This window comes from Astyanax mexicanus, chromosome 20 (assembly GCF_023375975.1).
Source record: "Astyanax mexicanus isolate ESR-SI-001 chromosome 20, AstMex3_surface, whole genome shotgun sequence".
NCBI classification, from domain to species: Eukaryota; Metazoa; Chordata; class Actinopteri; order Characiformes; family Acestrorhamphidae; genus Astyanax; species Astyanax mexicanus.
In genome coordinates, this window is record NC_064427.1 from 33,263,387 (window position 1) to 33,279,777 (window position 16,391).

Below are 16,391 nucleotides of genomic sequence, written 5' to 3' on the forward strand. Positions count from 1 at the left end.
AAAATGTTAAACTGACTGTCTGAGTTGCCTGCAGAGTGTGGGCCGTGCGTCTGCAGAACTCCAGCCACGATGGAATCGGGCCAGAAGCGCTGCGTGGGTCTGTGCTGTGACTTCATCTTCTTAGCTTTAGGGGCAGGGTCAGGGTTACTGGCGTCGAGCATGGGCTGCAGGATACGCCTGCGGGCATTTATAAACCTTTAAAAAGACAAAAAGCAAAACACAGAGAGACACAGTCATTAAAGGGTCATATTATTAAAGAGTGCTTCTTCTTTATGACCACTAGATGGCGACACTGTGCTACTTATGGCTGTGGAAGACTTCACACCTCTACAACACAGCACAGAAACACAGTGAGTGTCGTTGAAGCAGTTAAGATGTTTCGGCTCTCAGTCTTACCAGTTGTTCACTTGCAATAAGGTGAGGTTTGTCTGTGCTGCGATCTGTCTTTTCTCATCTTCTGTGGGGTACGGATGCTGAAAAGGAAAAGATATAAAAAGAAAACATACAGATATAATAAGACAACAGAACATCATCAATATAAGATATGGACAAAATTATTGGGACACCTGAAGGTGAATCAAGGGTACTAAATAAAAATGTGTCCTGCATTTGTAAACGTATTACAGAGTAAATGTCCCTCTTCCTACTAGATTTTGGAGCATTGCTGTGAGGATTTGTGACTGCATTCAGCCACAAGAGTGTTAGTGAGGTCTAGATTTTGGATGATCACCACCCAACTTCATCCACAACTGCTCCAGAGCCCAACAGGTTCCTGTTTTCTGCTCCATAGAGTCCTATTCTTCTGGCAGTTCTTCTCTACTTGGACTAGACACTAGACAAGCTTAGCAATTGTTACAATTGATAGTGTATAATACTGAAACATCATTATTGGTATATAGCTTATCTAATAAAGATGGTCTAAATATACTTTCCATTGTGTTTTGTGTAATTAATTAATGAACAATAATAAAAGCCAAATTTTTCCACTTTTTTTTACACTTAAAATCCTTTCATTTTCCCAAAATTCAGTGACCATTATAATCTGGTGCACCTTATGTATGAATTTTACCAGTCAGGTTGTAAGGAGCAGTAAACCCACTCCACTAAAGTGCTGCATTATTAAAGGAGTTTCAGTTTTTCAGTTTCTCAAGTACCGAGGTTAAAGTAGTATTAGCATTAGCTGCTAACCGCAGCTCTAGCTCTTTTGCTGTTCAGAGTTGAGCATATCAGACTGTAGCCTGCGTGTTACCAGTGTTAAAACAAGCTATGTGGAAAGAACCTCAGGGTTCCTCAGTGTAGCTCTGCTGGGTGGTATTTAAATCCAAGCTTACTGTAAGTAAGAACTTTTAAAGAATTACAGTTTTGTTTTCTTAGACCCTTTCCCCAGCTTCTCCATTAGAAGGGAAACATGGCGATATCCTTGTTCCGTACTATTGACGCTTAAAATGCACCTTACAATGCGGTATGCATTAAAGTCCGTAAAATGCAGGAGTTACAAAGGTTCCCATACAATTTATTAAAAAAATTCTGTGTCCCTTTTTCAGAAAATACATTTTTACATTTGTAACTTTTGTAGCATGAACCCTTTTTTGTTTATTAACTATTAATAAACATTAATATTTAAATGTTCATACAGTATATTATATTATTACACATGTTATTCCAGACAATTTAACCTGTAGTGACAATAAAGGCTATAATAAGTAAAATACCAAATTTAGACAAAAATCATTCAAATAGTTAATTACTTAACGTATTTATTTATTTATATATATTTTTTAATTGTTGCATTTTGTGAATTATGAATTACATAAGTTAACCATGATTTGTATGGCATTTATATTTTAATTACACTACATATTGGCTATGTTTATAGTAATTGAGCTGAAGGTAATGTTTATTTATTTATTTTTGTATCTTTTTAACTACATTTGAGTTATACATGATTAACTACTGGTCAATTTGACTGGGAAATATTATTGCTGGTTCTTAAGGACGAACATAATGGAAGGAATAAAGACAAAAAAAAAGAGTTTGGACCATGAACAATTATTGCTTGAGACTTTTACATGTACAGTGCTGAACTGAATAAACTGAATTATGATTTAATCATGTTACATAAGCAGGTTTATGTACAGTAATGTAGAGTCTTGTCGAGGGATTTTAATTGGATTAGCAATATCTACTATGTGTCAATATTTTTGGATGAATAAACCTATAGAAATGCTTTATTTTGCATTGACACTTTTTTGCCATCTCCTCAAAATCACTTCAGATATAACAGATATAACGTGTTTAAGGCGCTTAAAGCTGCAGTTAAACTGTGTGAACTCTAGTAAATCCATAAACAAGTCAGAGCTCTATTTATGTAACTGAATCAGTGCCATACTTCTGCTGCCAAAGAAAATGCATCATTATTGTTTATCATTACTAATCTAATACTCAGTGTGATTAATCTGGCATGTTTTTATGCATGTCCCTCATCCCTCGTCCTCACCATGAGGTGCTGGAAGAGCCAGGAGCGCATGATGTTGGTGGCGTGTTTGGGGAGAACGCCTCGCTTGTTCTTGGACTTCTTGTCATCGCTGTCCAAAAGGGACGAGAGATCCAGATTCACCTACAGACAAACAAGAGAGAGAAAGAGAGAGAGAGAGAGAAATGAGACAGGGAGCAACGAAAGAAGATGAAATAGAAGGAGGGGGAACTGAAAGAGAAAGTGAGAGGGTGGAGAAGGAACAGAACAGGGAGACGAAAAGTGAGAGACAGAGGAGAAGAAAAATGGGGGTATTGAGAGAGGTAAAGGGAGGAAGAGGGTGACAAAGAGAAAGAGAAAGGGGGACAGAGAAAGGAGACAAAGAGAAGAAAGGGGCACAGAGGCTGAGAAAGATTAAAATGAGAAAAAAAGAAAAGGAATCAAATTCAAAAAAGTAATTCAAAAAAGAAAGTCATAGAATAAGATAAAAGAAAAGATGTGAGAGCAAGCTGGAGGAAAATAAGAAAAAGGAGAAAAAAAAGATTAGAAGAGAGTGAGGAAGTGAGTGAGTGAAGAAAAGCAGAAAGTAAAGAAAAAGGGAAAATGAGGTGGAAAGAAACAGAAAAAGAGTGAGTCTGAGAATGGAAAAGGGAGTAGGGGGAAAAAAAAGAAAGAAAGAAAGAAAGAAAGATAAGGAAGTCAGATAAAGAGTGGACTGAAAGGGGTGTGAGAGAAAAAAAAAGGTAGAGGAACGTGAAGATGATAAAGAGAGAGTGTGGGAGGAAAAGGTTAAGAGAGGTGAAGAAGTGGAAAGAGAAGAGAAAAAAAGAAGTATGGAGATAAACTAAGGAAAATTGAGAGAAAAATGGAGGAAGTTGTTGAAGTCAGATGTTGCAGTAAAATTGGAAAGAAAGACGATAGAGAAAGAAAGTGAAAAGAAGAAATGATGCACAAAGATGGAAAAATTACGCTTTAATCAGCCAGGATTGTGGATGGATGGCAGAGTTACAGGGTTGCCTCATGTCTACGTTACCTTCTGGCTGCCTCCTTTTAGTTAAGCTGTTATTTAGTCAGATCTGTTGGAGTCTCACATTTTTTACATTGTATTTAGTGACAAGAGCATTAGTGGGATCATCCCCACTAGCAGAGGAAATGGAGAAAGAAAAAGGAAAGTAGGCACAAAATGGAAAGGAAGGAGTGGAAAAAAGAAATGGAAAGGGGAAAGAGTAGAGAACAGAGACTAGGAAAAAGGGGTGAGTGATACAGAAAGAGGGAAAGAAGAAGAGAGAGGGAGGGATAGTTGTTGCCAGGGAAACAAAGAGTCGCCACTTGCCGTTCCTTTGGCAGGGCCAGAAATGCCCTCAGTCACCATAGCAACACAATCGGAGTAATGATAGCTAAAATTAAAGCCGGGGAGCGTTTATACCGCCTTTCATCACAAAGAGCGCCACGGCAACTCCTGCTCCCCTACACCAAGACCCACACACACAGACACACTCTAACACACTGTGCATCCACTGGACAGAGTAGAAAGTGTGTGTGTGTGTGTGTGTTTGTGTGTGTATAAGTGTTGGTATTAATGTTCTAGTTGAAAAGTCCTCTTCACTCACCCATACAGGCCAAAGTATACAAATGAATGATTTTATTATTTGATGCATAAGGAAATGTGTTGCCTATTTTTCAGTTGGGATAAAATTTGGTTTGGGTTATGTTGTGTCAAATTTAGCCTGGCAATATTGTGAAAAAGATCAGCAGAGCTGAGTATGAGTATGAGTATGGCTTTTAAACAAGGAAGGGAAGCTGAAAATGTCAGAGTCTGAGTAAATAAAACTATATATCAGAATTTGTTGCCCACTTAAATACTCTTTTGTTACTTCGTTTGAATTAAAAAACAGGTGCAGAGTGTGCTTGTGTCTACAGATCTGGAAAAAAATAAGAGACCACTTAAAAATGATGAGTTTCTTTGATTTTACCAAATTGAAAACCTCTGGAGTATCAAACCAAACTGAACTGCTTGAATTTTTGCACCAGGAGTGGCATACAGTTATCCAAAAGCAGTGTGTAAGACTGGTGGAGGAGAACATTCCAAGATGCATGAAAACTGTAATTAAAAACCAGGGATATTCCACCAAATATTGACTTCTGAACTCTATAAACTTTCTGGGTTTTTTTTTTCATTATTTAAAGTCTGAAAGCTTTGCAGCTATTTTTGTTATTTCAGCCATTTTTCATTTTCTTCAAATAAATGCTCTAAATGACAATATTTTTATTTGGAATTTTGGAGAAATGTTGTCTGTAGTTTATAGAATAAAACAACAATGTTTATTTTACTCAAACATATACCTATAAATAGCAAAATTAGAGAAACTAATGTAGAAACTAAAGTGCTCTCTTAATTTTTTGCAGAGCTGTATGTTATTTCTGGCTCTCTTCTTTCTTACTGCTTTGGACTAGTTTTCTACCCTCCATTACTGACTGCACTGAAGTTTATATGGACTCTTGACTATTCATCTTCACAATAAAGAGCGCCACAGCAGATGACACTCACTCCAGATACCTGGACACACACACTTTCACAAACATACACTTACATACACCCACAGGACAGAGTAGACATTTTGTGTGTGTTTGTAATACTGTTCTGGTTTGAAGGTCTTCCACTCACCCATTTAACTACAAAGGCCAAAGTATTCAAATGAGAGAAAAATTATTATGCAATTTTCGCCCCAGAAAAGGAAAAAAAAACTGTCCTCAGTCATTTGGAGATGGTGAAATATTAACATTTCAGAGCGGCTGCAGATGCATAATCCAGCGCGGCCTCATGCGCAGATAAATAAATGAATAAAAATAAATTAAAAAACATTTCCACTTTAGAAATGATGATAATTAATTTCATGCTGCTCCGCCAACCCAGAGTCATAAAAAGCGAGAAGCCTCCCGACTGACTTCCGAAATAAATAAATAATAATCAAGCTCGGAAAGAAGAAGAAGAAGAGGAAAAAAACATTCTTCACATTATATTTGCAGCTGAGAGTCACGTGGCTCCACTCCATCACCCCACATGCCCTACACAACCACACACATATGCACACACACACACACATACACATACGCAAGCACGCACACACATGCACGTATACACACACATACCTCAGCCCTGGGAGTGTGTAAAGTGTGTGTTCCAGGAAGCAGGGTGAATTAATTGGAGGCTCCATGCAGGGGTATCATTACTGGGAGCTTGTCAGGGATGTAGTTATGGGCTCAGCTCTATTCCCAGCCAGTGTGTAGAGCAGAGTGTGGGCCTGGGCCCTGGGTGATTTACCCCAGCTCCAGCTGTCTGTCAAAACCTGCCGCCTCACCTGCCGACTCCACTGCTCCATGCAAACACACACGCAAACAACCGGCTACACCAGAGCCAACATTACTTTGGTTTTGAAACAGTTCAAGACCTCTTTGACCCCTTGAACAGGCCTGTCCAAGCTCCACCCACCAACACCAAGTTCTTTTGTGGCAAATGCTGCAGGATTGAACAGAAGTTTATAATGTTTTTTTAAAATCATATTTCAACTACTGATGAGAGGCTTTAACTTGTTGAAATACAAAATTAAAAAAACATTTATTTATTCAAAATAATATTTATTTTGAATGTGTATCAAGAATCAGATCACAAATATTGAATTATTTGAGCTAGTCATGTAATTCATACTTGTCAAGTTTTGGATTTAAAAATAAGGAAGATTTTCCGTCACCCACTTTGAGCCGTCCCACCAGCGCAACCGCGGTTCAGTATCCCTTACATTTTAAGACAGGTTTACAAGAATTCTAAAATAACCACCTATAAACCACAAACTTTAGATATTTAGAATCTGATAGGCCTACCTTTGTTGACATATGTAATTTTTATAATACAGCCTAAAGGAAAAAACTTTTCTAGATATTTACAAAAAGTTTTCACTTTTTCAGCAGGAATGCCCTCTCTCTCTCCTTTCATCAATCAGTCCCTCTAATTTGTTGTTCCAAGGCTGTTCCCACTGTCTGGACTTACCTCATGAGAACTGCCACTTGCAGCAGCCTGGGTGGCAGTTCTCACGAGGTTAGTGACATTTCAGTTTGGAGAGGCACAGGAATGTATCTATAATATTTACAGTAAAATACTGATAGGTGTGGATGGGGGAAAAGAGGGGCTAAATACAGTAGATTCCCGGCCAAAACGAGAGACTTGACAGGTATGTGTAACTGTGCTAGTTGAGGTCATTTAAAATACACTAGGGTGTATTATACTTATGCCACTTATTATTAAAAATGGGTTGGATTGGAACCTTATTAAGATATCAGAAACTTTACTGTGGTAAACTGAGAGGATCACTCAGGTTTGAGGACAGTGGGAGGGACTAATGCCAGTGTTTCTACGGATGAGTGCCCTCGTGTCTATGTCTACCTTCTGGCTTTCTTCTTTTAGTTAAGCTGTTTTAATGTAGTGAGATCTGCTAGTTGTCCATCTGTCCATCTGTCTGTCCATCACTATTATGAACGTACAAGTACTCCTGAGCATAACAGCAAAACACTGTCTTATGTGATGGTACATGGTGAGGGCGACACTTTACCAATAATTTTTGACCAGTATATTTTGACCAAAGGGACTATTTGGTCCTCCCTTTTTGATTGTGGCTCCTCCAAAGATTTCTTTCTCTAAGATTTTTTCCCCTGTCACCTTTCTCTTGCTAGCTAGAGGTTTTATGTTTTATGTATTATTGATCTCTTGTCTTATTACTGCATTCCTGTAAATCTGTTTGCAATAACGCCACTTGTAAAAAAAAAAGGCTCTTTTCTCTCTAATTTTTGTAGCTGCTCTCTTTGTTGTTACTTAATATTGGTCTTTTTTTAATTGTTTATTTTTTTTCTAAGGGTTTGGCCCCCCTCCCATTTTTACCTGTTATTTTGCATATATTATTATCTCTCTAATTTATGCACAATGACCACAGAAACTATAACTCTGTATTAACACTAATAAAGCTTAATTGGTCCTCCAAAAAGGGGGTGGTGGTGGGCCCAAAAAAGGAAGAAAAAAAAAAAAAAAAGAGAAAACGTCTAGAAAAAAATTATTTGAATGAAGCATAAGCCCCTAAAGGTGATTAATTTGCATATTTATTTGAGTTTATTTGCATTCAGTTAAACACCATTGATTTAACATCCTTAGTATTTATTAAATTGCAGCCGTGAATTTAGTATTTCTTGAAGAATGTCACTAATTAACAAAATGAAAAGGATCTTGAGAAAACAGTGTCTCCCATGATTTGATAATAATAAATAATCATAAGAAAATAAAGAAAAACTTTATTACAAAAAAAGTAGTTAATAAAATGTGTCAATCAAAGGCCATGAAGTTATAGTATAGTTGCAACATTACGGGCACAGAGTGGTCCAGAATGATAGAGGGATGGCTGGGGTGTTTTTAAATTCTATATAAAATACATAAAAAAAAAAAAAAACAGGAAAAACATGCATAAAAACATCATATACTCAGCTAGCCGCCCGGACCTACTCTGGGAGACTGCAGGTGTGGATGGAATCGAAAAATCAGCGTTATGGAGGAAAACTAACGTCCTATAAACTGTGTGCAATGTATCAGTACCCTGAAGAAAGAATGCATTTTTGGGGTATTTTCAGGTCACTGTGGAGAAGTTTTAAAATTCTCCCTAGCTCAAGCTTTCTAAAATCTCTTTCTGGACTAAAATAAGAGACCACTTAAAAATGAGTAGATTTTATCAAATTGAAAACCTCTGGAATATAATCAAGAGGAAGATAGATGATCGCAAGCCATCAAACCAAGCTTATCTGCTTGAATTTTTGCACCAGGAGTAAAGGCATAAAGTTATCCAAAAGCAGTGTGTAAGACTGGTGGAGGAGAACATGCCAAGGTGCTAACAAATATTGATTTCTGAACTCTTAAAACTTTATGAATATGAACTTGTTTTCTTTGCATTATTTAAGGTCTGAAAGTTCGGCATCATTGTTGTTATTTCAGTCATTTCTTATTTTCTGCAAATAAATTCTTTACATGACAATATTTTTATTTGGAATTTGGGAGAAATGTTGTTCGTAGTTTATAAAATTCTCAGAAAATGAAGTGGTCCAAATTTTTTTTGTATTTGTGTGTTTGTGCGTGTGTGTGTGCCTGCATGCATGTGCGTGTTTGGATGTGTGTGATTTGGCTCCCTCACCTGTGTGTTCTGGATCTGGATGGTCCCCTGCGGTAGACTCTGGGTTAACACCTGCCCCTGAGAGGTCACCATAGCAACCGGCTGATACAGGGTTCCACCTGCGGGAAAACACGCATGTGTTCACACACACACAGAGAACTCTCACTAAGAATCAGAATTCACCATTCTAATGGCTTACCTTCATAGAAAACAAACACCTCATATTTATTCATATACATTAAGTCAAATGTACATGTTGAATTCAGATACTGTATTTATTTATATAATGGATTTGTTTTCATGTAATGCAATGTAATTTCATGTAATAGAAATAGGAGACAAAGAAGACATTTTCTGGATTTTTTTTTCTTTTTCATTTAATTTTAACCCAATTTTCTCCCCGATTTATCTGAGACAATTAACCCACCCACTTACTTTAATCTGCCACCAGTGTAGCACCGCCAAACAACCAACAGCCCCCAGAGGAAAGCACCAGTCTCTCACTGTCTTCTCTTTCTGAGCAGATAAACAGATGTGCTCGCTCACCTGACACCACCTGTGAGTTGATGGTGGTCATTGTCACATTGCTCTGAGGCAGAGAGCAAGCAGGGACCACAATGCCTGAGGGGTTAACCGAGCTGGACACAGAGGAGAGCGAAGGAGAGGAGCTCTGCAGCAATTCCTACAGGACAGAAGAGAAGTGTTGATAACAGTGAAGAGCAGCAATCAATCTGATAAATATTGACAAGAGAAAAGAAGGGAAGAAGTGATAAGGGAATAGAGAAATAGAGAAGAAACGAGAAGAAACAATAAGGAAAACAAAATAAGCAAAGAAAAGAACAAAGGAAAACAATGAAGATAAACAAAAGAAAGAAGTGAGAGAGGAAATGAGAAGAAATGAGAAGAACCAAACAGAGAAAAGTTGAGCTCAGAAGAGAAGACAATAAAAGTATTGATAACAGTGAAGAGCAATCAATATGGAAGAAGAAGAGAAAAGAAAAGAAGAGAAGAAGTGATAAGAAAAGAGAGGAAAGAAGAAGAAATTAGAAGAACCAAACAGAGAAAAGTTGGGCTAAGAAGAGAAAAAAAGAGGAGAATAAAAGTATTGATAACAGTGAAAAGCAATCAATAAAAGGAAAAAAGAGAAGAGAAACGAATGGAAGAAGTGATAAGAGAAGAGAAGAGAGGAGAAGATATGAAGAACCAATAAGAGAAAAGTTGAGCTAAGAAGAGAAGAGAATAAAAGTATTGATAACAGTGAAGAGCAACCAATACGAAAAAAGAAGAGAAGAGAAATGAAGAGAACAAGTGATAAGAAAAGAGAGGAAAGGAGAAGAAATTAGAAGACCCAACAGAGAAAAGTTGAGCTAAGAAGAAAAGAGAAGAGAAGAGAATAAAATGTATTGATAACAGTGAAGAGCAGGGGTCTCAAAGTAGCGGCCCGACGCGGTTTCATACGGCCCCTCACGGGTTAACAAAATAAACATACATCTGGCCCGCAATTCAATTTAATTATTTATGCTTTATTATGTTCGTTTTCATATTTTATCTTAACTTGTATTTTGGTGTGTGTGTGTTTTTTTTTTTTTTTTGCTTACGCTGCGTTGCCTGCTTTAGTAGTCTTCAGTAGCCTTCAACAGTCTAACCTTGCAGCCGTGGTGTGTCCACTAAACTCCGTAGTTATAAACATCCTGAGGTTAGCAGCGCGCTAACTGACCTGTTTATAATGTAATCCGAGCAGTGCCTCCGTGACGCTGCTCTAAACTGCTGCTGTTAGCTGCTTGGGCTGAAAGATGAACTGTAGTGAGCTGTATTATCCGGTTAGTGGGGTTATTTTATTTCATACACAGAAGAACTTACAAATTTTTAAAAACGCTCCAGACTGGCTCAGCTGAGCCCTGTAGCCCGTGGCTGGGCTGTAGCTCTGACTAAGCAAAGACTGCGGGCTTGTGGTGCTGCAGCTGCAGCTCCGACTAGTGGTTGGATGAGGAACTGCTAAATCTGAGGAAATGCTAAATCTGTCACAGCTCACAATTTTTGATTTTATATTTATTAAGCCTTATTTCAGTATCAAACGTTTTGATCAAAGTTAATATAACTTATAAATTAAAAGGATTTATGTTAATAGAGCAACAAGCAACCATTTTTCCATGCAACTGTAATATTTGATTGAATAAATAGTATATTGAGAGTTATTTAACATTAAGGAGTAATTACATTCATTTTGTATTACATCTGGTTACATTTTCTTATATTTATAAGTTACATCTGGCCCTCAGAGGACAGCCAATATGTCAATGTGGCCCTCGGCAAAAATGAGTTTGAGACCCATGGTGAAGAGCAATCAATACGAGAAAAGAAGAGAAGAGAAACAAAAAAAAGAAGTGAAAGGGGAAATGAGGTTAAATGAGAAGAACCAAACAGAGAAAAGTTGAGGAGAGAAGAGAAGAGAATTTTTTTTAGAACAGTGAAGAGCAAAAAAATAAATAAATATAACAATCAATATAACAAAAGAAGATAAACGAAAAAAAACAAAGATGAGAGAGAATAAAAATATATATATATTAAAAGAGAAGAGATGAAAGGAGAAGAAAAGAGAAGAAACAATAAGAGAAATGTTGAGCAATGAAAATAAGAGAATTATTGAGAACAATGATGAGCAAAAATAAAAAAAACAATAAAAGAAGATAAAAGAAAAAGAAAGAGAAGTGAGAAGAAAAAAATAACCAATGAGAAGAGAAAGAAGAGAAAAGAACAAAGTCCGTAAACTATATATATATATATATATATATATATATATATATATATATATATATATATATTATATTTCCACATTTGTATGAGTGTGTGTTTGTGTGTGTGTGTTACCTGTGGTAGGTTTGTGTGTGATGGTGAGTATGGTCCTCCCAGGTCATTGCGTAGCAGATTGTCACTGTGCATCTTCGTCTTGAGGCAGGTAATGTAGCGATTGCAGAAGTCTTTACAGAGCTCATTCACCTTCTCCAGCTCCAGCAGGTGGATCCGTAACACCTGAATCGCCTTCACCATCTGACACAGACACACACACACACACACACACAAAACACACAGTACTTCAGAAAACTAGATCAGCAGTTCAATGGACAACAAAGGACAGAAATAAAAGTTCTGCAAAGTTCTAGTCTGAGCACAGTGATTCTGTAAAATCTGGGTTTTTTTTAAAGCAAGCAAGAGCATCCTTTGTGGAAACACTGGTCTGATACTTTAATTTCACTCAGGTGAAAAAGAACATAACGCAGAATTAGAAACTGATTACGCAGTAAGAAATCAGACATCCTGTTCCTGCGTATGCACTTCTGCCTCAGCGCATCCTAAAGAAGCATCTGTTGAGACTATAGCTGCTCTTTCTCTCCTGGACGTGACTAAACTTGCGTGGCTAACTCCCCCATTTCCACAGATCACGTGCCTTCAAAGTCAGCACTCAAGGACGAGCGAATGGGCTAAAAAGTGCTTTGCCAAGGAGGAGATAAATCTGCCAATTACTGCGGCTCGTTTCGTCGGGGCACCGTGCCATCTCTCGCCCTGGCGCCGCAGCGGTACGGGTGCCGTAACCGCGCCGATGAAAGGGGGGAGGGGGGGCGCTGCGCCACCGGCCCGTCGTAAAGCACACAGATGCAGAGTTAATTGACTGAGCCGCAGTAGTCGGCCGAGAGACCTGGTAATGATGAACATTGACCTTTACCCCCCTTCCTCATTCGCCTAATTTCTAATTACTGCTAGCTGTCAGGCAGGGGAAAACGCAAAAGAGTGAGAGAGAGAAAGAGAGAGAGAAAGAGAGAAAAAGAGAGAGAGAGAGGCTGAGATAAAGAGAAATAAATGTGAAAATCCTTTGACTTACATTTCTTAACCCTTTGAACCCGGGTCTTACTATTCAGTTTATTGTTAAGGATGTCATAACTCTGTCATTATCAGTATATTGTTTTTTTGTACCTCATAAGCTTTATTTTTATTATTTTTGACTCCTTATCCAATATAAAAGAAATTAGACTATAAACTATACATATCCACCCTGTCATGGCAAGCTGCACCACAGGGAGGACAATAAGAGGGTTACTGTGATATTTTACCACGATTGGGTGGACAGATTAAGCTTTACCTTAGCTAAGTATGGAGATAATATGATGAAATATTAAGTGAAATTAATATGATTAATTGTTAAAAATGCAGCATCTTCAGTTCCATGCAGAAGGTTGTGATGTCACTGATATCGAAGGTATTATATCAGATATTAAAGGGACAGTAATCCCAGGTTGATAGAATGAACAGGGTATTTTTGAACATGTTTAAGTAGCTTGATATTTTCTATGAAATATGTAATGCTTAAATGAAATTTAAAAAATCGTAACTTTTAGAAAATATGTATTTTTAAAATGTGATATTTAACCACTTGCATGAATTGCAGAATTATTCAGCGTAATCAGGTTGCAGTGTGAACATGGCAAATTAATCCACCCCCACGACAAAGAAAACTGTATAAAATGTACAAAAAGTTTAGAGTGATGATTAACATTTCTCTATATTTGTAATAATGTGTTTATTCAAAAATAAATATAGAAAAACGCATTATTACACATTTTTTGATTGTATGATATAAACAAAACTAACAATTAAGAATTATTAAGTATTTACATACATACATCTGGTATCTATAAGTCAAGTTATGCAATTAAAAGCAAAGTGAGGGGCCCAAATATGAGCTCTATTGTAATTTAAGGGGTTAAACATGCTCTGCGCATTGACATAAAGTGCTCTTATTGCCTCCACCAGTAGGGGGTACTATAGTAGTGACAAAATTACAATAGAACAGAGTAAATGGGAAATTCGAGAGCACTAGTGATAAAGCAACCAGGTTGTGGAGCTAAGGACACTTGAGTGAGAAGGAGAAGAAATTTTTCTAAATATTTCTAAAATTGTAACTTTATAGAAGATAAAAAATAATTAAACTAATCAACTAATCTTGATGAGCTCTTGAGACTGACCAGGTTGTCCAGTTCAGGGTCCTCACTAAAGAAAGGCTTGTGGTCCTGCTCCTGCTGGTGCACAAAGTTTTCTATGTCCACGTCAAAGCTGGCCGAGGTGATGCACTCGGAGCCCTGTGTGGCCTGTTCACACTTCTCAAAAAGCAGAGCCAGCAGAGGGAACAGAGGATGCCTGAAAAACAGGAGAAGAAAACACATTTTTGCTATTAGTATATTGATTTTGATGCAAGAGTTGTAGGTTATAGTTTGTTTAGGCCTATTCCTGGACTATAAATACCAGTGAAATGGGAATCTCCATTCAGAATCCAGAACTAGGCTTAGAAAGGCCTGAAAACATGATCCTAATAGTTGTGTCTAGGGTCAGCCTTTTTTTTTACTTATACATCTCTGAATTTTTCAGTTTTTGCTATTTATAGGTATTTGCTTCAGTAAAATGAACATTGTTGTTTTATTCTATAAACTACAGACAACATTTCTCCCAAATTCCAAATAAAAATATTGTCATTTAGAGCATTTATTTGCAGAAAATGAGAAATGGCTGAAATAACAAAAAAAAAAATTTTAAACAAAAAGCTCTCAGACCTCAAATAATGCAAAGAAAACAAGTTCATATTCATAAAGATTTAAGATTTCAGAAATCAATATTTGGTGGAATAAACCTGGTTTTTCCACAGTTTTTATGCATCTTGGCATGTTCTCCTCCGCCAGTCTTACACACTGCTTTTGGGTAACCTTATGCCACTCCTGGTGCAGAAATTCAAGCAGTTTAGCTTGATTTAATGGCTTGTGATAATTGATCTTCCTTTTGATTATATTCCAGAGGTTTTAAATTTGGTAAAATCAAAGAAACTCTTAATTTTTCAAGTGGTCTCTTATTTTATTCCAGAGCTGCATTTCTATGTATATAACTTTTGACACTTTAGATTTAGATAACCATCCACCAAAAGATCCTTATGGACATACAGCACTTAGAGAACTGCTGTGTGCCTGTAGTTGTATTGATTTTAAAACAAACAAAAAGGTTATGCTTAATCTACATCATTCAAATTTTATAAAATACCTCCATCCAGATTAAATACGACACCACATTTCTAAATGGTTGTATGTTTCTAATACATCCACATAAGTTGCATATACACAGCTTTTTTAGTCTGTTTAGGCATCATGTCTAATACAGGTGTGGGCTAGAGAGGTTTAAAGCCCTGCAGACTAAAGCTGTAGAGAAATATTACAGGATTTACCTGTACACAAAGATGACTCAAGACTACAAAGCATTATGAACTTCTTGCCAGCTTCACCAAAGATACACAGTGCAGCAACAGGGGCGCTATTTAAGAAGGTTATTATACTAGTTTACTAAAGGCTCTTCACACCCATATCTATTACAAACATGGTTCTTGTTCCTTGGCCTCAAACAACAGTTTGTAGTACCTTTATTTCATAGAAAGCAGTAACTGAACAGTCTTAAGTCTCAGTTGAAGAAACACAGACATAAATATCCTAAAATCTAGACACTCATAGATACTACAGAAGATTCTGGCTAGCCAGGGAGACATATATCATTATTAAAGCCAATGTGCATGTGTGTGAGAGAGTCTGTGTGCTCGTATATAAAAGTGTGTGTATGTGTGAGTGTGTGTGTGTGTGTGTGTGTGTGTGCCTGTGTGTTTGTGCTTTGAGCTGACGGCTATAGAGGCGGTGGGACTGGGTGAGGGGCCTCTGCTCCAGCTGTAACCCACCGCTCTCATTTGCAGCCTTTAATAGCCCGCTATATTAGACTCTAATCTGCCTGATCCCAATTTAATGCGGCTCCCTCCAGCCGACGTGATGCGAATACTAAACAGGCTCGCAGCGGAACACACAGACGATCCTGAGCTCCCTGCGGGCTCGTACAGCTCTCCTCTGCTGCACCGACCGCCTCTGCCACAGCGCACCCTGGAGGCCACCAGCTCACTTATCGCTCCCCCTCCATCCCTTTCAGCTGCGGATCATAACCCCGACCCGGCCCGCAGTGCCACAGCCAGAGGACGCTATCATTTCAACCTCCAGAGGCTTGTTTTAGAGAGCCTGGACGAGGGGACAAATGTCCCTGAATTGTATAATTACCATTCAGGCAGACGAATGAAGCCTGACTAGACAGGACCACCAGAAAGTATCTCTGTGGATGTGTCATCATCCTCACTCCCTCACCCTGTGGAATAACTAGAACATGGGCAATGGATTGTATAAAAATATGAGGTATTACTAAGCTAGAAGATGATTAATCCTTAGGAACAGACCTTAATATACTGAGTGTCATGTCCCGGCAGAATTTAGACACACGCAGATGCAGCAAACAGTGTTTATTGAACAAAGGTGCAAAACAAAGAGTGGTCAGAACAAACAGGCTCAATACAGCAGACAGGAGCAGCAAGGGTTAATCACTACAAAGTAGAAAGACAGTCCAAAAAAGTCATACACAGCAAGGTGACATCAGAGGTGAGGCAAAAATCAGGGTAAACGATAAAAACATCGTTACACAAAAGAGCAAAACACAAGAAGCAATAACGTGTCATAAAGTGGGGGTTAGCCAAACAATACTCCAAGCAATGAGTGAGTGGATTAGAGGTGTATTAAACTGTATGGCAGGTGATTTCAATAACCGGGTGATTGGTTTCCGGTTAGCGTTGTGTGCAGTGTGAATGTGGTTGTTTGAGGGAG

General features: G+C 37.8%; 1 protein-coding gene across 1 annotated transcript in view; it reads right to left on the reverse strand.

Annotated features, from left to right (window-relative positions):
* The window catches only part of pknox2 (pbx/knotted 1 homeobox 2), a 149,051-nt gene that overhangs the window by 20,105 nt on the left and 112,555 nt on the right, over positions 1–16,391 (reverse strand). The window contains exons 5-11 of the mRNA XM_022681362.2: positions 13,692–13,863; positions 11,542–11,721; positions 9,220–9,355; positions 8,695–8,792; positions 2,498–2,617; positions 397–473; positions 17–195 (exon numbers count right to left, since the gene is read on the reverse strand). Of these exons, the coding sequence (XP_022537083.2) occupies positions 17–195; positions 397–473; positions 2,498–2,617; positions 8,695–8,792; positions 9,220–9,355; positions 11,542–11,721; positions 13,692–13,863 (962 nt within the window). The remainder of the gene's footprint in view (positions 1–16; positions 196–396; positions 474–2,497; positions 2,618–8,694; positions 8,793–9,219; positions 9,356–11,541; positions 11,722–13,691; positions 13,864–16,391) is intronic.